The sequence below is a fragment of the Empidonax traillii genome, unplaced genomic scaffold (genome assembly GCF_003031625.1).
Source record: "Empidonax traillii isolate 1590-97213 ecotype Southwest subspecies unplaced genomic scaffold, ASM303162v1 scaffold521:size443152, whole genome shotgun sequence".
NCBI classification, from domain to species: Eukaryota; Metazoa; Chordata; class Aves; order Passeriformes; family Tyrannidae; genus Empidonax; species Empidonax traillii.
The window spans coordinates 263198-285652 of NW_020955714.1; the positions used below are offsets into that span (position 1 = coordinate 263198).

General features: G+C 34.6%; 1 protein-coding gene across 6 annotated transcripts in view; it reads right to left on the minus strand.

Annotated features, from left to right (window-relative positions):
• The window catches only part of LRCH1 (leucine rich repeats and calponin homology domain containing 1), a 111010-nt gene that overhangs the window by 13379 nt on the left and 75176 nt on the right, over positions 1-22455 (minus strand). For 4 of the 6 annotated variants that reach the window (XR_003572693.1, XR_003572694.1, XM_027896963.1 and 1 more), the window contains 5 exons: positions 21783-21855; positions 17349-17453; positions 12211-12320; positions 8464-8601; positions 6606-6683 (listed from right to left, as the gene is read on the minus strand). Coding sequence is in view for 3 of the 6 variants with exons in the window: in XM_027896963.1 (XP_027752764.1) it covers positions 6606-6683; positions 8464-8601; positions 12211-12320; positions 17349-17453; positions 21783-21855 (504 nt within the window). In the remaining 3 variants the exon portion in view is untranslated. The remainder of the gene's footprint in view (positions 1-6605; positions 6684-8463; positions 8602-12210; positions 12321-17348; positions 17454-21782; positions 21856-22455) is intronic. The other 2 variants (XR_003572695.1, XM_027896964.1) reach the window with 1 other exon arrangement.

A 22455-nucleotide genomic window follows, 5' to 3' on the forward strand; every position in this document is an offset into this window, starting at 1 on the left:
CTGCAAAATTTTGTTACTTAGGCCAGCAGATACAGAGAGGGGAAACCAACCTGCCTAGCAACAACACTGGTTTTGCAGTCATTTTTCAGAATTTTTTAAACTCAAAACTCTAGTGTGATAACAGACTTCAATGCAACTGTATTTGTCATTTTCTTGAGTATGAAAACTCACAAACAGCACAAAACATGCTGATCTTGATTAAAAACCGGATAGGATAAGTACTGTATTCAAGAACATCTACATCCACAAGCTGCTTACCAGAGAAACAAGTTTTAGGGTAAACCATTCGGGACTACCAACTGTGTAATATATTGCACTTTTACCAAAGACACCAATAAACCCAGCAAATCCTGGATTAATTTTATAAGGGCATACAAGACTCAATTCCTACTTGTTGCAAATATATCCCAAAAATAAATTTCTATGATACATTTAACTTAAATTTACATCAAAACAAATTTGCCAGAATTTTAAAACAAGGAATGTTTTTTTTAATCTTTGTCCCAGAATCCCCAAAACAATGCCAACAATCCCTACTGCAGTCAAATGGAGAAGGAAATAATTTCAGAGTTAGGGAATGAGAGTTGATAATAGGTTGAATTTTTACAGAGAGTGATGAACTTGCTAACCAGAGATTAACACCCCAAGAAGCATACAGGAGAAGCCAGAGCATACATAAACAGCCAAGACATGCAGAAGAAACTTCCTTACAGAAACTGCCATGCTGTGTTTTAGTGGAATTCAGTGAAATCTCAGAAAGTCCTAGAAACACCTGATTACTTTTGTGTGTTCTGTGACAATGGATAATTTGGTGTTATATTCACTCTTTATGTAAAATGTTTATATTTTTTAACTTCTGTAATGTAGCTGTAGATAGAAAAATAAATAGCTTTTCAGTAATGGTGAATGTATTTCCACTGCAGTTACCAGAATTTTACTGATGTTGTGACATAAAAATATGAAACTAAAACAAGACATCTTCAAATACTGAAAAAGTACATGACTCCAACCCAAGTCTCAAAGACAACCACCCACCCACCTATCTATTGCAAGCACTGCCCTTCTTATTTATGGGACTGAAATTACTGCCGGTAAGAACTAAAAAGGTACATATACTTAATCATTACATTTATGGACTGACTTTTTATGTCTGTGAAGCCATATGATTAAATCATACAGCTGTCAAATTCATGCACACAGAATAAACACAGTAAGACAGAAGTGGAACAACAAAAGCATAACCAGATGCTTGTGTGCACAAACCACCCTCATTCTACATGCCCCAGCAAGTGATTGTGAAAACAGACAGCATTTCAGAACCAACCTCCTCAAATTTTGACCCTGGTAAAAAAAATCAAGAGTAAGTTTGCAGAAGTGCATTAAGGAATGAAATCTGTAGTGCATATGCACTATATTCAAAACTCAAACGAAAGGAACCTCAGAATTATGCTTTCAGGACTCCATTTGACAGATTCCTGAACCACTTAACTCCACACTGTAGGTCAAACGATGTACATTACCGAGTCCAGAAGGAAAGGGTGGAAAAAGGAGTCATATCTCATAAAACTTACTGCAACTTCATGGATGTCTCATGATGAAACTATGAAGAAGTAACTGATTATGTGAAGTGATCAGAAAACAAGCATAAGTGGCAATTATAATATACCTTTCATTAAACCGAGAAACATGATTACCAATTGATCAACTAACAGGTGGACAAAAGATAAAAACACTTCACACTCAACTGCTTGGTTGCTTCCTTTACTTTGTTCTGCTACTTTTAGAATACAAAAGCCTCCTTTTTTTTTAAATTTTATTGTTTTACTTAATTTTCAATTCCTACACTAACATGGATATTTAGAATAATTCTGCCTGACACCGCACCATAGTGGACCTGGTTTTCTGAGGAAGAGGTTGAAAGGCAGTAATAGGTCCATTTGCAGGACTCGAAAGTCATAGGAAGGGCCACAGCTAAATCTTTTGTAATCTGCATCTTCATATGATGACTTGAGACCCAAAAGGCCATTTCTTACCATCATACTCTTTTCTGTTCAGCATGTTTACACCATGTAACTGACTGGAAATTTGAGAGACATGGCAGAAGTCTCTCACTACCACCCAAGATATTATTTGTCCCACTAAACCACGTTGCATCACTTCTGATGCGCTGGAATACAGAATCTTGGGTAAACTCTTTCTGGAACACTTGGTTGTGAAAGGTTTCATTTTATCACTACCTTTTATCAACAGAAATTACTGTTCTAGTACTAATCATGATAACTTAGAGTCTATCTTTTTTTCAAGCTATATGAAGAATAAGAAGGTGTGCGTGTATGTGGGGAAAGTCCTTCTTTCCTCTTAAAAAAAATTAAGCTAATTTCTCTGACCCGAAGAGGCCCCAGAAAGTGCCAAAAGACTTAAGATATTACATTAGTGTAATCTGCATTTCAAAAAAATTGTGTCTTTGTAAAAAGCTAATTTCACAGACATTGAAAATACTTTGTTAATTTTCTTTTTTGAAAAAATGCTTAGAAGATCCTACTTCTGATACGCCTTCTTTGTTCATAGCTGAGAATGAAAAGAAATGCAAACCAAAACTTGTAACTTTTGCCTCTCAAATAGCATACTGAATTTACAGCTTTGTTTTGGTCTAAATCTTACTTGTAATAAAAGTATCATTCAGCCCACCAAAGACCAAATACTTTTTCCTTTTGACAGGAATATTTGTTAACACTACTGAAAGTGCATAAGAAAAAATACTCTGTAAGATAGTTACCAATAATAATAGCTCAAATTTAATTAAGTTATTAATTTGCAGGTTAAAATGGAAAAGTCTACTTTTTTGCTACTAGTATGAATACTGATGTGGCAATGACAATTTGAAGAAATGTGTATTAAAGTTTTTATTTATTATTTACATATTTTGCTATCGGTTCTATGAAACAGCAGGTGAAATCAAAATACTTCCATAACTTCATATACATACTCATGTGATAATGACTCACTCTTCTTCTAATTTTTAAAACCTCTGGGATGAGATGCTACCAGGAAGATTAAAACTGCACTGGAAGTGGTACATTTGACACTCTGAAGCCCACACTTACAGGCAACAGAAATAAATAAAAAAATAGCTTTTTTTTTTAAACCCATAAAGCATGAGAGGGTGTATGCAATACATGTGAACATTTTTGGGTAAGCAGTACGGGTGGCATCATTTGTGGGTCCATATGACATTAACAATATAGTCCAGTGAATGGCACCATCCAAATACTGCGTGTCACTGGGAAATACAGTAGGAACAGCAGCCCTATTTATCACACATATACTGCCACTTGCCTGCTTATTCAATCAGTACCAGCCAAAAAGTCAGACTGTTTGTCACTCTATCACTATTACAGAGGAGATTAGGTAAGTGGGTGGGGTTTAGTTAACAATGCAAAATAAAGTATTCCTTTGTAATTTTTCAAGAGACAAGGATTGTACCTTTTTGTCAGATACCTCCCAGGGGACATAGCAGATATTTTCTCAATCTTCAGGCTTTCAGATACTTACCTGACACCACTCCTTTCGCATCAAACAAAAACATTGTTTTGCCTCAAAAAATGATCTACAAGAATCTCTGATAAGGTGCTACAGTAAAGGTTAGTGGCAAAACTGGACACAACTTGATTGTCCTTCAATTCCAACACTTTTGATAGGCTGCCAGCGCAGCCAGGGCCTTGCTATTTAGTTTCTTATTAAGGGTCAGAACCATACACTTTAAAAGATTGCTTTTGCATATGATCCAGCACATCCCTTCTTCATACAATCAGGAGCATCATATGTCATTAGGAGAAAGCAATTTCAACATGTCCCTTGTACTGAAATTCTCATCTGGCAGGTAATGGCTTTAGAATCATCTACATACCACATCATTATAAAGAGATGCTCATGTTCCTGAATTTTGTAGTTGTGATTCTTTGGTCAAGATGACAATGTCTGATACTTAGTGGGACATATTCAGATGTCAATTGCATTTTTCTACACTTGCATGAAGTTTCCCAGGATCATTCTGGGCAAAGCAATTTTAACCCAAGAACTGAATGCTGAAAACCACAGAAGTAAGAGACCATGCACATCAGCACAACATAGTAATTACTAAGCTATTTTCTTGTTTTCATTTTACATGACTAAACAGGGTACTATTCCAAACCTGTGGAGTTCAGGAAACAGCATGTACTCAATTCTTTAAATAACTGAAAAGAAACCAACATGAATCATGACAATGTTAAATCCTTTAAAAACCAATGCAACAGAATTTCAAGTTAATTCTCAGGAACTAAACATGGACACAAGTATCACCAAAAATCCCACTACCTATGGGTATTAAGACCCAAAAGTGGAATCTATCACTTTCTCATATAAGAGGTTTGTTTTCAAAAAAAAGTAATAATTCACTGCACTCTTTTTACTTGTTTCTCCAGAGACAGTGAGGCACCATACAACTCATCAGTCAAAAGCAGCATTAAGCACACCATCTGTAGTTCTTTAGAAATTTTGACAGCTGACTGTCATACTCGCTATTACACAACTTTGCATTTCTAATACATGTCCCTCCAAACATACAGCAAAGTTCTAGCATCTACCAGTTAATTCCAAACCATAATGTATTTTCAATATCTATGGAAAATATATACATTTGAAAATTACCAACAGCTAATAAAAAAGAATATCCTTAGAGTACTTAAAACCTATTTTATATTTACAATTGCGAGCCATTCATTTAGAGTTTAAGAGAATAAGTTTTTCTCTTCAAGAGAACTTAATGCTTATTTAGGTTCATGAGGATGGTTCGTTCATAGATCAGACTGGTGAGATGTGGCCTTGGGCTTGAGCTTCTGTGCAGCTCTTCAACAAATACATTTTAATAAAGTTTTTAAAAAAATCCTACAACATTCAACACTAATTTCAAAGGAAGTAATAAAAAGGAGGGATAATAAATTTATATATGAAAATGTCTATTCACAAAAAAAACAAAAAGGTGTCTCTCCAGAAAGCTTACTTATAGAAATTCAAACTTACAGAAAAAACTTGTAAAGGCTTAGCTTACCTACCCATCTGTAATATGGCTCTGCAAGGAACTTTATAAATATTTCTGTTCTATTTCCATTTCTGAAAGATCTTATGACAGCAATGAAAACAGCTCTTGCCCTTTTCTTTCCCAACAGGCTATAGACAGAAATATCTGATTCTAATTCACTGATAACTCATGATGCATCAGAAGACACTGAGCTTTGGGGCAGCTTAAACACTCTATGTTTACAAGTCCAACACACTGAGATTTTGATCTTCTTTGAAGTGAAATTTTACCTTTAACATGAAATCATTCTAACATAATAAATTACATAATTACAAGAATTAAATGACCTATTACAGTTTAAGAGACCTAGCCATTACACTGAATTGTAAAATTAAATTTATGATGAACCATTCATTGGAACTGTAAGATAAAGTCTCCCCCCTCAAAATTCCTACAAATAGCAAAAATGATCTGCTACTTTTTCTGTCCTCCAAATTGAGTTCTAAAATACAGAAAGAAACCAAAGAATTCAAATTGGAATTCGTTCCTAATGTGAAATCTTTTCATTACCATCTGCTCCCCAAGGGGATGGTGGGAGAGATCACACAAAATATTCTTTCACTTCAGCATTCTTGAAACAGATTAAAAAGAACTGCCTTCATTATACTGTCATATGTAGGCAACAGTGAAAATACATAATGCAATTTTCTTGTGTTCAGATTAAAAGGGCCTTTTACCTTCTTTTGAGGTCACATTTTTGAAATTAACCTTTTCTTAATAAGTTCTTCTAGATCATACGCGAGTCTCTGAAATATTCCCAACAGAACTCCAGCATTCATTAGTTATAAAGATGAGAATAAATCACATGATGAATGCTGCCATTCTTAAATGAAAAGCAGAAAATATCAGACACTGCAATTTCCCTATTTCCAACTCCTGAAACATTTGTACCTGTATCACAGAACCTTATACATATGTACTTTCCATATCTAACACACAATGCTTTTCTTCAAATCACTGTGGAAATGTTTCAGTACAAGAGATGAGTGTGTTATTAGTCACTTTTACAATGCATACACTATCCAGTATTGTAACAAAAAGGAAATATTGTAAAAAAAAGGAAAATTAAAAAATTAATAAAGTTCATATTCTAAAAGCACAACTTAAAAATGCAGTTATATTGCGCAACGAAAAAAAATAGCAAGCTTTTGGCTAATTACATATTATTAATTATCACAATTCCTTACCTACTTTCCATGACAAAGATAAGAAGGAATTAGAGATAATATTTTTAAATTACTTAAATTACTAATTTAAGACAATACTTGCAATTTTTAAATGCTATGACATGAGCCACTTAAATACACTAAAGCAGTATTAAATCACATTTAGACCAACTTTTTTTTTAAAAAAAGCATCTTTATTGATGAAAACCTGTGGTTCATAAAGTTATCCTTCAGTTTTAAAGTAATTAGCCTTTTTTTTTAACGTTTTTAAGTAATTTGCATTTTTTAACATCTAGAAATTAGAGACTTAATTAAATTACCTCTGGTATCCCCAGTTTTCTACATGCATCCAAAAAGTTTTCCACATTTCTCCTGCATTTGGCCATGCTAAGTTTAGGCTGTAAAACAAAAAAAAATAGTCTATGGTAAAAGAAGTCAAAGACATTAATTCTGTCAATTTACCTACTGCATTATTCTTGTACTGATGCTCCATTTCCACATTTCTCCTGACAACAATGCATAAAATTCTGCTCAACATTTCTGCAAATTGAGCAATTTCTGCTCAACTCTAAAAACATCATGCCTATAAATACAGAACAAATAAACTGTGGATGCCATGTGCTTTTACTTAGCTCCTAAAGTCACCAGCACATTTAGATCTCCACTTCTTCACTTTCACCTTGTGAGGTTCTAAAAGATGCCTGTTATAAAGATTGTTACAGACAACACTCATTTTCTGGACTACGAATAAAGTGATGAAGGATTTTAATGTACATCATGGAGAACACACTTAACTACTTATCAGGCTCATGTCTTTTAAATTTTTTATGTACTCACAAATTTATAATAACTATACACAATTTTAATGTCTCTGAAAAATATATTTCCTATTACTGTAGAATTTCCAACATTCCCACAATTTTTCTTACTCAGGACTATTCACCAAGTACTTACAGAAATATCACCTGACTAAAGAAAAACCAAATGCAAATTTGTTGCTATTTTACTTTTTCAATGCAAGGTGGTTCCTGAATATTCTCCTAGTAGCAAGGACTTTAAATAAATTTTCTAGGCTAAAGTAATTTGAAGGTTGTTTCAAGCAAAAGAACATAATCAATATAAAGTTGAAAGAAAATGAAAACAAATTTTAATTATGTGCTTTTTGTTACGGAAAACACCACAAGATATTTATACTAAAAAATTGGCAAGACAACTAAAATTCTTGCTCCAGAAATTTGAGTTTGCATATTTTGGCAACGTCATATTTTTACCAAAGACGGAAATTATTTTAAATCAAGCAACAGCAAACGAAACTCCACTAGCCCATCTGAGAAAATATCTTTTCCTTAAATCTGTCTTCTTGGAAGCTCTTACAGACCTACCTCTAAAATCCACATGGTATTCTCAGAATCAAGTATCTGGCAAAATTTTACTAATGTGAACATTAAAAAGAGAAAAGGCAGACAGTCTGAAAACACATAAAACCTCCTCAGAACCAGACTGTTATCAAAAATCTGAAAAAATGATCTGTCCAAAAAAAAGGCATAAACAGAGAACGCACTACAGAAACTAAGTTTCAAGAAGTGCACACAGAGATTACATTGATTTTATGTCCTGAAATATTCAGATCCTTAGGTTAGGGCAAGCCAATATTCAATCACTACAGTGGAAGTTTTTATACAGTTCTGTCTGCAGGCAAAAAGAATCATCTCTACATTTAACTCAACAGGATTAATATGCTAATATGTGCTTTAAGTGTTTTAGTAACATGGCATCTGCTAAGTCAGACACTGCTAAAGTTAACCTCATATTTTTTCAATCAACAAACAAGGGCTAATTTTCTTCTTCAAATTTGTGGGTTTTAGAATAAAAACTGATAATCACAGATTTCATACTGTTCTGAACAAAAAGGCCACTATGAAAATATCTGACTGGTTTCTAGATCAGAGAAAGGCAGGATAAATTTATTCACTTTTAGATACACATACACACACATTTTATATATGTATATATAACACAAAAATTAACAAACATTTGAATTTGCAACAGTGTAAATGTTGCCCCTAACAGCAAAGAACATTCATCAAACAGCAATCTGGTTTATGTAACCAAATACCATTTAGCAATAAAACAGTAATTGATAAAACACTTCAACACAGCAAGAAACATGCAACTTACTACTGCTGGTGAAGGTACATGAATACTTCCTACAGACCGAGGGCGAACGTGATTTACTAAGTGGCAGAGAACTACACCATCCATCAGAGCTGACCCCAGGTCTTCAGGCAAACAAATCTTTAGTCTTGTTTCTATGTTCTGCAAATGAAGAAGGCATGCACACTTTGATATAGAAAGGGCTGGAGGGGGAAAAAGGGAGTATATATCCTCATCTCCTGCGCTGTAGACACGTAGCCACTTTTGGAGTTTCGATTTACCGAGAAACACAATTCCTGTATTGAAAATATTTAAAACCACATTTGCATGCAATTAGCCACGTGACTGCACTACATGTGGCTCCTTCCTTTTACCATTTACCCAAGTCTTCTATTTATCAATCTTGAATTTCTTTATCACCAGCACATTGAACCAGAACGACACTGTGCTAATGACTGTACAAGCAGAGAGTAAAAACCAGTCTTTCTCTAGTAGCCTAAAAATTACTTAGGAAGCATAAGAGTGATCAGAAAAACAGGTAAGGCAAGGTAAAACATTCAGAGACAAAAGAATCTTTGGATATCTGTTAAGTAAAATGGAAGTCTCATTGAAAAGAATTTGATATCGGAAAACGAAATACTTTTGAAAATATTTGAGAATTAAAAAAAAAAAAAAATTTAAACTGCTATATATGATGAGTTTCCTGAATTGTGTTCCAATCTTGAAAACATTCTAACTTTATACTTAGAGATAATTACTTCCATTATCTTTAAATAGCTATTTCTTATTCCTAGTTGAACCTCCTTAATATCATTACTCTCTATTAACACATTACCTCAACCTGTACTGGTTGAATATGAGTATCTATGAATAGATAATTCTTTTTAGAATCAAAGGAGAAAGTAGGTTGGAAGGGATTTTTGAAGGTTCCCTGGTCTAATAAATTTGTAGTGACACCGGAGCCTTGGTTAGTTAAGTTTTGGATATCTGTAAGGATGGAGAGGCCCCAGAATCTCCAAGCAACTTTGTTCAGTGTTTTACTGCCATTATGGCAAAGAATTTTCTCCTTATAGCTACTTGAAATTTCTTTTTCTGCAATTTGTACCACTGTCTCTCATTGTTTCACTGTTTGTCTTTGAAAAGCCAGGCTTTATTTTCTCTTTTACTACCCTTTGGGACAGTAGAGATATTCTCAGCACTCTAAAGCTAGAAATCCAAGCTAAAGAACTCCAGCTTTTTGGTTCTCCTTTACACATCCTTTGTTTGGGTGGCCTCACCATGAAATAACCTCCCCTAAGCATGATGCACTCACCAATCTAATGTTTTGTTTTCACCTTGGTTTAATTAATAAATTAGAAAACATCTTGGGTATATAAGTTCAGGAAAGAATACACTTTGAGACTTTTTCAAAACCTGTTACAGTTTTATATAAATTAATGAACTAAAAACTTCTTCCTTAAAACACTGATTTGTCTGTTGTGAGACTATTCAGCATAGACAGGTTCCACTTTTTCATAAGCACAGTGCATCTTCAATTCCAGTTCAATACCATTTCATGCTAGAGTTCAGGGTTTAAGACTAGATTTAAATAAAATTGAAACCTCAAAGCAATCTCTTTTAGCTTTGTCACCACTGAAGAACTGCTCTCTTTTTCAAAAATCATCCACACTACAACATCAGACAATTTGTTCTACTTAGCATGCCAAAACTACTGAATGTTTACCTTTTGAGTGAAAAAAATCAACCAGTATTTCTTGCTAGACTATACTGCTCAATTGTACATCACTCTTGAGATGACAACTGTCTGAAGTGACCATGGACCAAATGGACAAAATCACATGAAAGAAAACTGAGCATGTCTCTGAAGCAAAGTATTTTCTGAGATGGAACAATTTCTGCAAAAACACACCTATTCTACAGAAAAGGGAGGAATGAATGAAAGAAACACCAATGTTCTCACAATATGTGCCTGGCAAAGTGGTTGAGCTAAAGGTAAATGTGCATTTAGATTTCTAAATAGAGAGCCTGAGTAATGTACTAGTTGTTCCTTCTGATTTAGTGCACAACTTGGTTAAAGCTGCAAGTTCTGTGTAATCTCTCTAAATGCTAACTTACCATGAAACAATTCAAAAGCAAAATATACTAATGGGTATATTTACTGAATAAAGTATAAACTTACTAACTTACATGTTCTCCTTGACTTGTGATCAAACTTCTCAAAAGAAACAAAAGAACTTCTATTCCATACATAGTGTTTCAGAGTAAGGGCAAAGAAGGACAGTGCATGGAGCTGAAGGTCAATAACACATTAAACCAATTTAACTGGTAATATCTAATATGAATACTGTGTAGAGAGGTCCTTATTACATGTCCATAATCATGCCTGTTATGGTGAATAACCTTTTTCTACTTTTCACTGTGAGGATTAACTTAACTAATACACAAGGCAGGAACATTGAGGACATTATTTATGATTATTTTTAGGAACAATTACTTGGGGACTTGCTATATACTTGTGGTAACGCTTAAAATAAATGTAAAAAGCTGCACTGACGGTGCTGAATAGACTAGGCTCAAAATAACTACATCCTACTGCAGTTTATTACTGCTACCTCCATTTTCTTCTCCATTACCAGTAAGTCTGTCTCATCTAATTCCTGCGTCTTGTCCTTCTGGCATCATTCAAGTTTAGAATTCATAATATTCTACATTACATCAACTACATTAAATCTTCAACAAGATCTTTTCTGTTAGAAAAAATAAGCAAGATAAAGTTTAGATTAATTCATTCTTAAAACAGGTGAGGGTTTGAGGCAAGACAATGAAAATACTAAAGTCTGTATAGTTCTACATTAAAATCCTGCCTTTTAAACAGTATTTGGTAAAGAAAAAAAAATTAACCCTCTTGCTTTAAAATTAAATCATAGAAGACACGTTATTTGAAATAAGTTCATAATTTTGCAATTGGCCATTCCATGAAGCTAATAAGAACAAACAATCTTGTAATCCAGTTGTGATGTCAAAATCACCCAGACTTTCAGAATTTGCACTGCAGTTAGGAGTTCAACTATACCATCTATTCTGTTGCTGATGCAACATAACTGGAAACTTTGACAGGTTCAGGGTCATGACACTCCTTGTGGCAAAGGTTGTCATCTTTTCTTCTATGCATAAACAGGTGTCACAAAAACACTGCTACTAAGGTATTAGCTGTGTAAGACAGACTCTCTGCAACCACATGCAGCAAGTTTTGCATCAGGCTCTAGCTTTATATACAAGACAATGTATCAGGAAACCACCTTCTGTATTCAGATCTTCAATTGATGGAATATTCATTTAATTTATAAGAAAGCTGTTGTAAGCATTAGTTATCTGCTTTCAGCTTTAACTAATAAATTTCATGTCTTTTACTTGTAAAGCTGAAGATTTCTACAGCTGTTTGGAAATAGTTTCTAGATCTCTCTCTTAAGTGATCACTTCATCCTTTCTGATTAAATAAATGGTTAATTCCAAGTGCAAGGCATGCTGTTTATGTGTATGTCATTCAGGTAACTCCCGTTATTCTTTTCCCATTTTTACAAAACCTTTCCTGAAGTACAGATGTGATTGTGATAAAGCACTTCAGGAATGGTCTCATCAGTGTAATTTGCAGAAGTAATATTGCCTCATTTAACCTTTCTTACGTTCTCCTACTTCGGCAACTTTCCAAAAAGAAAACTTAAAAAAAAGAAATTCCATCAGCATAAATTAATTCTACCAATACTCACATACCTCACGTAGCTGTTCCACAAGCTCTCTCTCTTCTCTCATCTGCTCCATTTTCCTTCGAATTGTGAACTGTGGGTCTATTGATTCCAAATTTCTTTGTGGTCTTAAGAATACTACGATTTTTAAAAAGAGAGGTTTTAGTTTAAGAACGAACTCTTTGATTTATTTATTTCTAAATGACACAAATTCCTTGGGCACTACCTCCAGCAAAAACTGTTAGAAAATTTCTTTGTCCTCAGAAGGACAGGAAAATCTGATCTTGGATTATAATCATGAATATTTTTTTTATACTGCTCTGGACAGCTTCCTGTACCACCAATGGAGTGGATAATTTCTGAACCAAATCCTAATCTCAATGGGCAAATTTTCTCAGATGATTTAAGCACCAGCACTACCACTTAGAAAGTCTGATCTGAACAAAACTCTCTATCTTAACATGGCAGGAAACACTTCTTATTCTTTGAAGTAGAACGCTCTCCTACAAGATGCTGAATTGTGTAACAAGCTGTGACAAGCCTCCTACACAGAACAAAATGTTTACTAGATAAGGTTATGCTAAAAAAAAACCCAACAAAAAACAAACAAACAAAACCAACAAAAAACCCACCACCCAGCAAACAAAGATTAATGTAAGCAGACTTAGCCATTCAGTAACTCTGCCTATATTAAAACACTGTATTGCAAATGTAGCACTGCACAAACTCTTTGCAGTACTGCTTCCCACCAATCCTGTCGACTTTATCACTTTGCCCACCTGCAGTTCCTTGAAATAATTACATGACATTTCCACACATATGCACCTCTAGACTTTCATTTTTGTGGTCAATGACTGTTTTGAGTGGTTTGGAAGAACAAGATGTACGGTCAAAATGCAACTGTCACTGTTTGCCACTTTGCCCTTTTGTTTCAGGAAATGCAACTGTCCCATGTTTGCCATTCAAATTATAGGTCAACTAGATTATTATGGAAAATTATACTGCTCAAAAGAAAGAAGTGTTTTGTATCACTATTTTCATGTCTCTTTCCTGAATGCAACATGAAGTGCTAAGCACCACTTAACGATGTGGAAAGCACAAAGCCTAGAAATCTCTGGTTTTATATATAGCTACTGCACAGCCTCAATTTTGTTAATTTAATGCCATTATTGAATTTCTAGGACATTTCTAGGTCAATAAGTAATGCGACAGAAGAGAGGAGCCTTTTGTTTCCTAAAAGGCACATCAATGGGAAGTGTAAGAACTGCTAATAGCAACTACTAGAGGAGTGAGGAAAGATTAATCACTCTTAACTGTAGGAAAAGAACACATGGGTGCAATCACAGTCACAGTTTTAACTTTTCTCTGGCAATTGAAACTTTCTACATCTGTTAAATCAGTAATTTTTAGAATGCCATATTAAAGGCTATTTATTAAACTAAACTCCTTTTGCATAAAACACCTAAATATTGCAGTTTTATCTTAGTAAACTCTATTCTTTTTGATGTCACCAGAAATCCCACTGCCAGAGTGGGAGTGTGTCCTGTAGAAAAATGCAGGACTAAGAACTACAGACAGTTCTGCAGCTTAGTTCCCTTCTCCAGGCAGACTACGTCTTCATCAGTGTCACCATTCAGAAGGATCCACACAAAGGTGCACACATCATAAATAAAAACTTTCATTATGCTGACTTCTCACACTTAGAGTAGCAGAGCCATGCTTTCAGATGCAAGAGGTCCACACTTGTACTGACATTTAATCTTTGTCTGTATAGAAGGCAAACTGCACACCTGGAATTCAATTCTGTATCCAAAGTACAGTGTATCAACAGATCTGTGCTTCCTAACATTTTGTAGAGAGGCTACACAGAACTGTCTGCACATACTCAAACACACAAAGGCTGATAAAAGACTTACATGTGGTGAAAAATATATAAAATGTTATTTAATAAAGTATTCAGTTTAGTATGGCTACAACAACAACAACAAAATCAAATCCCAAGTTTTCCAAGCGCAGAAACTATTACAAGTGCAGACTTCTATCAAACTCCAGGATTGTACCGTATTGAAGCTTCTGCATTAGCAACTCCATAATAATTTATTGGAGACTGCTCCTAAGTTTTGAAGAGGTGAAATAAAAATATCCTATCACATGCATTAAAAACTGTAGTTGCAATTTCTAAGATCTAGTTCACTGTACAACTCTAATAATTGAGCTTTCCTGGCTCTCATGGATGAAACACATCTAGATAAAATCATGCTTGAAGAGTAATAACATGTTTAAATTCATTTAAAAGCCACTGTAGCTTTATTATCAGTAGCAACATTTCAGATTATTCTCTACAAAAGCACTAGTTCAGAATTATGTTCAATTTTCATAGAATCAGAATATTATTATGGTCTTCATTCAGTTTGGTCACAGCTAACCTCGCTTAGGTCTTTGCAAAGTCAGTATTAATGTTCTAGTAGAACATTCCAGTAGAAGATCTACTTCCTTCCAATTTCAGACTACAAACATCTGTTACCAAAAACTATCAGCATTACTTTGTCATGTCATTCTTAAATGAGACATACATTCCATCACAAGGAAAAAAGCAGGCTAATCCCAGGCAGTGAGAAGCTACAGTTAGAAGTTTCTCAATTAAATAAGCTTAACTGATTAAAAAACAAAACTTTAAAAAAATCACACTAAAAAGCATTACCTATAAAGGGTTCAGTTATATACTGAATTTAAAGAAAAATGTTCTAATACAGGAAGTTCTGGCAGTCCTGAGTGTTGCTTGCTTCGCAGCATTACACACATTTTCCAGCAAGGGGAGCCCATACCTCACAAACACACACACACATGCCTGAATGTCTACTTTTTACTCTTTCGAAGAGTGAGTTTCTGCTTTTTGAATCCATGGTCAACCCATGTTATTCTGTAATGCTTGTTCCAATAATTTTGTTTACAAGGATTTTGCACAAGTTTCAACAAGTTACACTTGTAATAATAATGTTTTAATTAATGGCCAGTCTCTTCGCGAACGAAGAACCGGGGAAGGTCTTTACAACTTCCAGCCTGCGCATTGGATTTTTTAGGTGAGACACAGTGTGCGCAGAACTGAGCCCACCCTTTAATCCTGAGGTTCATCTGCCGGGGCCAAGCGAGCTTGGACGGTGGCAGCGAGGTCCTCAGGACGTAGATGGATTGCCTTACGGGGCTAGCGAGCTCCATCTGCCCGGGGAGTGTCCTAACCGGGAATTGAACCCAGATCTCAGCGTTGACAACACTGTGGTTTAGCCACTGCACCACCAGGGACACTCACACATGTAATAGATAATAATACAATACATATTCAACATAGAACAGTCAAGGACAAACTTCCTGGTGAAAATTTTCATTTCTGTACTGAGCTCCAATGCACATATGTGCACTATCAATTGCATATAAAGGAATTTAGAGTTGTGAGTACTTAAGTCTGACAACATTATTCTTCAGGTAAACCACAAGATGATTTAACCTGTCTCTAAAACTAAGTGACAAAGTTGGACTTATGACAGGCCAATGAAGATAAAGTCAGGCCAAAAGTTTATAGTTATATTTCTCTTTGATTGATTTATTCACTCTAAATTTAAATGGCAGAAGGATAACAAATTAAAAATATATGTAAAGTTATATAAGTTAAAAATATATGTAAAGTTATAAAAGCCATTTTCTGTTGTAACTTCTCAAGGTAATAAACACCAATATTTGTATTTGGCTCAAGAGGTGAACGGCAAGAGGTATCGATCTGTTTGAAATGCACAAGCTAGTCTGTGTTACTCCTTTCATTTAGAAGAGTAAACCAGTAAAAAATGCAGATTAACACAGATCAAGTGCTGCATTAACAGAACCACCTCTAGGTTTCTCTGTTAGAATATTCATCAGCAAAATGTCAAGTTAGTGTCATATCACCATATTAAATTCAGTTTTTCAAGTTCGCAGTATCAGTTCTTCTATTCCACTTATTTCCTTTATGGAGCTGATTCCTTACACATGCTGTCTTTTATGGTTCTATAATTAGAACACTGTGGCAAATGACAAATATTGTCAACTAATGAACTGAACTAAGAACAAAATGCCTGCAGTGAAGGGGCTTCAGTCCTTAAAGCACTTAAAGCCTGGGGTGGTACAAGTGTGGCTTCTAGAGTGGCATCTGAATAGTCAGACAGGAAAGTTTCTTCAACAGTAAACTAAATATTGGCACTTATCATTCAATATTTGTGGTCTTGGTTTCCACCTGAAACTTTTAACAGTTTCATTACCTTCTAAATGCTCTTCTAATTTAGGGCACCTGGATAAAACAGTCCTACTTTAAAAAAAAACAAAAACAAAACAAAAAAAAAGGAACAACCCAAATGAAAACATCTGCCTACTGAATATTTACAAAGGGTTTAATTGCTAGGTTCTATTTCTTTCATCTGACATTTAACTATTGATGCAGTGTAAGATCCTGATAGCACAAACATGGCCCAGTTTGTATACTAGTGCCGTGACTTTATGTACTATGGCAATAAGACCCTGGGGGGAAAAAAAACAAAAAACAACAAAAAAAACCAACCACACCAAAACCAAAACAAAAGCAGCAGTAACAGAAGTCCTCTAATGTACCTGACTTTCACTATGAACAGAAGTTTGACAGCGTATTAACAGTTTCTTTTGGACAGAAATCACTGATTTTGCTTAGCTAATTTTTTCAGCTTTGTTTCTTCAGAGATTTTTCTTCTAATTAAGTTAGTTATGCACCTGCATCAATAAATGCAGATGGGAGTAGGATATTTTAATAGTCAAGTATCTATAAAAATATGCAAAAGAAGGATAACAAAATTAACTGTTGTTAATTTGAGTGCAGCTTTTATAAACTCTTGAAAGTAATACAAGCAAATAAACCTACACTGAAAATAGTTCTCGGGAGTGTATGTGAAAAGTTGTTTTGCCAGACTTGAACACAGGGACACTCTTCACTCATTTAGTTTCAACACTACATATTCTACAGTAAATTAACATTCATCCTTTGAGGTGTTTAGCCTTATAGATGTCCCCTGAAGAAGTACGGTCTTTCACTTCTTAGCCACAAGGGGCATTTGCCATATATTCATGTTTCTGAAAACACAAAATTAAGTAAATTATATATGGAACACCTACCATTGTCACTGTCTCCTTCAGATGGGATACTGTAGCTAAAGTTGTCCCATGTTTGTGCCTGTGTAAGTGTGTTGAAGGAGATAGGAGGAAAACTGAGGGATGGGTCTGCTGGAGGGGAGTGATAACCAGTCCAACCATGTTGGGTATAAGGACCGGAGGGGAGATAAAAGTGGGCAGCAGCATTTCATATATGGCATTAGGATTGTATGGTAATGACAAAGATGTAATTCAAAGGTGATTAATACAAAATGCATAAAATTTTGAGAAAAGAATGAAAGATGGTGCAGGATAAAAAGAACGAAGAGTTAAATGTTAGTATTTGCAAATCATACATTATATGCGCAGTTAAGCCTGTTAAGCTTAGCAAGATCATTGTAACCACAGCACTTCACACAACTCCTTTACAAAGAAGTTTTAAGAAAGAGTACCCATAGATTTTACATAATAGCCTGACAAAAGCCTTGACTCTGAATCAGAATTTACTGCTCTGAGTAAAGTCAGCACTGGTAACAGAATATAGACTTATGGAATACGACAAACAGTCTTCAATTATGCTGGCAATCAGAATTCTCACTATTTTCTAAAGTACACAGATAATGCAGTTAGAGAAGAAAACAAATGGAAGGAATAAATATCCAGACATTAGAAAAACAGTAGCTAGCACTCAAATGAGGGGAAAACACTGTCAAGTTTTAATGATTATTATATGTTTCAACAAACTTGAAATACAAGCATGTCCACCATAGATACTAACACTACTTCAAATCCTCTAAAGCTCCCAAAGCTGAAGACACTAGACTCACAAGTAAGAGTATGCAACATAAACAGTTACAGGAGAACAACTTCTCACTTCAGAATACAAACTGCTTTGTGACTTCAAGTTTCGTCAGTGCTTGTTTTAGCCTCTAACAGTACAAATTTGTTTGTTTGTGTTGCAGTCACTTTGCTCAGTAGAAAATAAGAAAAACAGTGACCTAAAAATGGCATAGAACAGAAGCAAAAAATATTCTTGACTGCAAGATCTATTAGTAGCTGTTCAGACTTGAAGGTCTGGTATATTAAAGCTACTGTGGCAAGACCTTCACAACTCTCAATTTCAACCATTCTGAACATTTTAATCAATTAATGAATGAAGGAGGGAGATTTCAAATTTATTAGCTATTTTGAATGGTTCCTTCTCAAGGAACAAAAGCACTTCCCAAGAGCAAACTATGATTCTAAGAAAACTTGTAATTATTGTTTCTTTTCAATAGTATTTTTTAAGGTTTTCTAAATTAATGTGAATTTGTAAAGTCCATACTCTAAGAAAGTATTTAAAATACAGGGGGAAATAACCTGAAAAATTAAAAAAATCCTCTCTCTTTTACGTCCTATGTCAACATCTGATCCTTGAAAAGAATCTGTCAAGAAATCTAAATACATTCATTACCTTTCAAAACATTTTCTTTGGGGACTTTGGGTTCTTTCTGTCAGCCATCAGATATGAATTTTCCCAATGTTTTGCCTAGTTTTAAAATGAAAAATAAAAGGACCTTCAGTCCTGAACACGTATCAGTATGTACTAACACAGAAGTTTAAGCCACTGCGGTTTATCCTCTGGACGCACTTTCATTTGTGTGTGTAGTTCAAAAAAACTGGAATCTTTACCAGACATAGAAGAGTTGACTTTCACCTTTCCAAGAGACATAAATCATTATGAAATGAGGAGGAGGGGGGAAAGTCAAATAGAAAGCAACATTCATTTAAAATAGATGAAAATAAACACAGTGAAAATAAACTCTCAAATTTCTGAAAAAAAATATGGCTGCATATATTTTCATTGAAAATTTGCCACTAGTTTTTTCACAGAGCATGATGTACGCATTTTAGTTAGAACACTTCAATGTTCTTTTAATCTTGCACTTGGTTTTTAAAGATTTACAGAAGCAACTAATTCAAATGTAAGCTCTAATGAAGTTAAGTAGTTAAGACTCATTAAAACTATTTAACTTCATTAGAGCTTACATTTCCAATGAGTTTTAACACTTCCCCTAAGGCCATGAAGAACTTCAATGAAAAAAGCTATTAAAATAAACTACAAACTAAGCTGAAAAACCTTCCTAGATTACAGAAATGCTGGACCACTACACTAGTTCAGGTCAACGGCAATAAAGCACTATACAATTAAGAAGTGCAAATTCTAACAGTGATAGGATGGTTCAAACTCACAAAACTTGCACAAAGTTTTAAAGGAAACACAATGAAGAAACTATAGACCTGGCAAGCTAATCAGCTTTAAAAGGAAAACCATGTCAGTATTTTCTGTCATGTACTACTTTTATCTGTGTATTTTTTTTAATGTATTAGCAAAACAATTTTTAATTTTATTTTTAGAGCAATGCTATGGTGGGAGCAGAACAGGAAACAATATGCAGCTTTACTATGCCTTTGCAATGTTTCACTTTGTTACACAGTACTACATAGCTAATATACTGTATTTTTATATAAAGTTGGACCTAAAGTTTTACTGTTGCCAAGTTCCTCTATTTTACCATGCTGTAAACTTAAGTTAATGTGAGTGAAACTGTATGTGATCAGGCGACCGTTGCATCTGACATGGAAAAGAAAATAATTTCAGATTATCAAGTTTACTGCAACCCATACTGTGACCAAAAGGCTACAGTGTATTGTATACTACAGTATCGGCATACTCAAAACTATTCAAATGTATGAATTTGAATTAGTACAGTGCAGAAAATAAGCAGGTTGTAACCAACTGAATTTGGTTTTCAATGAGGCTATACACAGCTACAATGTAACGGGGGAAGAACTTTAGGACTTGAGCACATCTAGTCTTGCATCGTGTGACTTGAAAGCTTTGTTGCAAAGGACTGCAACCCATTACAACCCAGTCTTTCTAAAAATTCTCTTAGAAAGAGTCAATAGGCTATTTTGCCCTGACCTATTACAGTCACTAAGTATAGGAAATCTTGGCACACTGACATAACCAAGATGTGGAAGCGCACATTAAACTAACACTTGAACAAGAAATCACAGTCTTGCATATTCTCCCACAAAGCTGCTTCCAGTCCCTGCAGCAGATTTCACTGGTGGTTCAGAACACAGGTCACATCCCATGAAAGCAGCAACATGGCATGGGTCTGTTTGCTTTCACACATCTTCTCCTAACAATGTTACTGCAATGCTGCCACTGGACTACGCAGTGTTTCATTTTCAACAAACCCTGAAAAGACCCATTTGCTCATTTTTATATTTTTATAATTCAGATATATATAGAAATAACATAATCTCTAAATCAGTAGGGACAAAACTGAGCCATAGTTTAACATTCCAACATTCTAAGAAATGCAACTGAACAGATCTGTCAAGCTGTGTATCATACCTACATGAGAAACTTAAAAGTATGTTCATTCATGAGAAAGGTTGGTTCAATACCATTTTCCTTGGTACTTAGTACCTTTCCTTTAAAAAAAAACAAACACCAAAACACAAAAAACCCCACCAAATCTATGGGTACAATTTCATAAACATTCAAAAAGCTAAATTGCTGCCATTGTTGTCACAGTATTTTGTTATGGAAACTACAGTCTTGTAGTGGTTTAAGAGCATTTGCTTAAAAGCATTTGTGGTGAATGCGAGAAACCAGAACTACAGTCTTAGGATGCTGAAACATACTGAAAAAGTTACAGTTACTCTTTAGAGATGTGAGATGACTTAACAGCATTGACTACCTCAGAACAGAGACTGAGTTAATCATGTTATCCAAGCTCTAGAATATATCTGTATGTTTGGGGTTTTTTTGTTGTTTGCTTTTTGCTTGTTTTGAAATCAGCTGCTGCTTGTTACAAAGATTGGTGGTTATCCAGATTTAGTGTATTGCAAATTCATTAAACTCAGCTGCTGGATGAAGTAAAGATCTGATCTTCCCATAATGCTCGATCTTTACACAAGCATAAATACTGAAAGAGTCAATGAAGGGAACAATTTTCAGAGCAATGTATAAGTGTCTTCCAAACAATTATTCAGATATATTATTCAGCAAAATCTCAATTGTATCACTACATACCAATCAAGGAAAACTTTTATTTCAATTAGTATGTAGCACAGATGATAAATATGTATATACATATAAAATATGTATCATTATATACACATATTTTTAATGTACATACATATAATTTTATTTAAAAATCTAATTTATTAGTAAGGGATGAAAATTGATCCATATATAATATGCCAAATACACACTTCTTACAAATTTAATCTTGATTCACACCTATAAAACCTTAAAATGTTCTGATCTTGTGACTGTTGTACAGAAAATGTTACATTGCTGCTTTCTTAAGGGGAAAAAATAGACATCTAATAAAAACACAGATGTAAAAAACCCCAAAACACCACACACAAGTTGGTTAATTTTCTTTCCCACATTACCTGATCGTGGCTTCAGGCCAAAAGGGATTGTGGTGTTTGTAGTAGGAGACATTGCTGGACTTTTATCCTTACTCTGTGTAATTCAAGAACATAAATCAAAATCAGAGTAACATCCAGAATATCTCAGCATATCTGACTATGTAAAATGCAAAAGTTTCTGTATGCTACAGCTCTACCATAATCTGATCACGTTATAGCCTCAAACTTTGATAATCTCCCTTTTTTATTGTGCCCTACTACTATGCTGGAAAAGATGAGTTTCTGACAGAAGACAGCAAGATATTCCCCCTAGTTATAAATAAACTCAATTACTTCCCAGTTTTCTCCCATGTCATCCCTTGGTTCCATCAAACGTACATTCTGTGGCAGAGTACGTTTAGAAAAAGAAAGCAAAGACATGTTTTTTCCCTAGATATGCTTGTTGCTTTCACAGAATTAGTTACCACTGTGCATGGTATTTTCCATGCAACACTGAATTTCTGCATAAAAAGCAGAAAAGGAGAAATTAAGCATACACCTCAGAGCAGGATCGCCCTTGATCCTAAACTAGGCTAAGAGTTTCAGCAGGAAGAAGGAGCAGCAACATACAGGAGAAAGTGAAGTATAATCATCATACCACTAATGGTAACACAGAAAAAATCCTATGACCAAACTTCATAATAGGAATCCCATT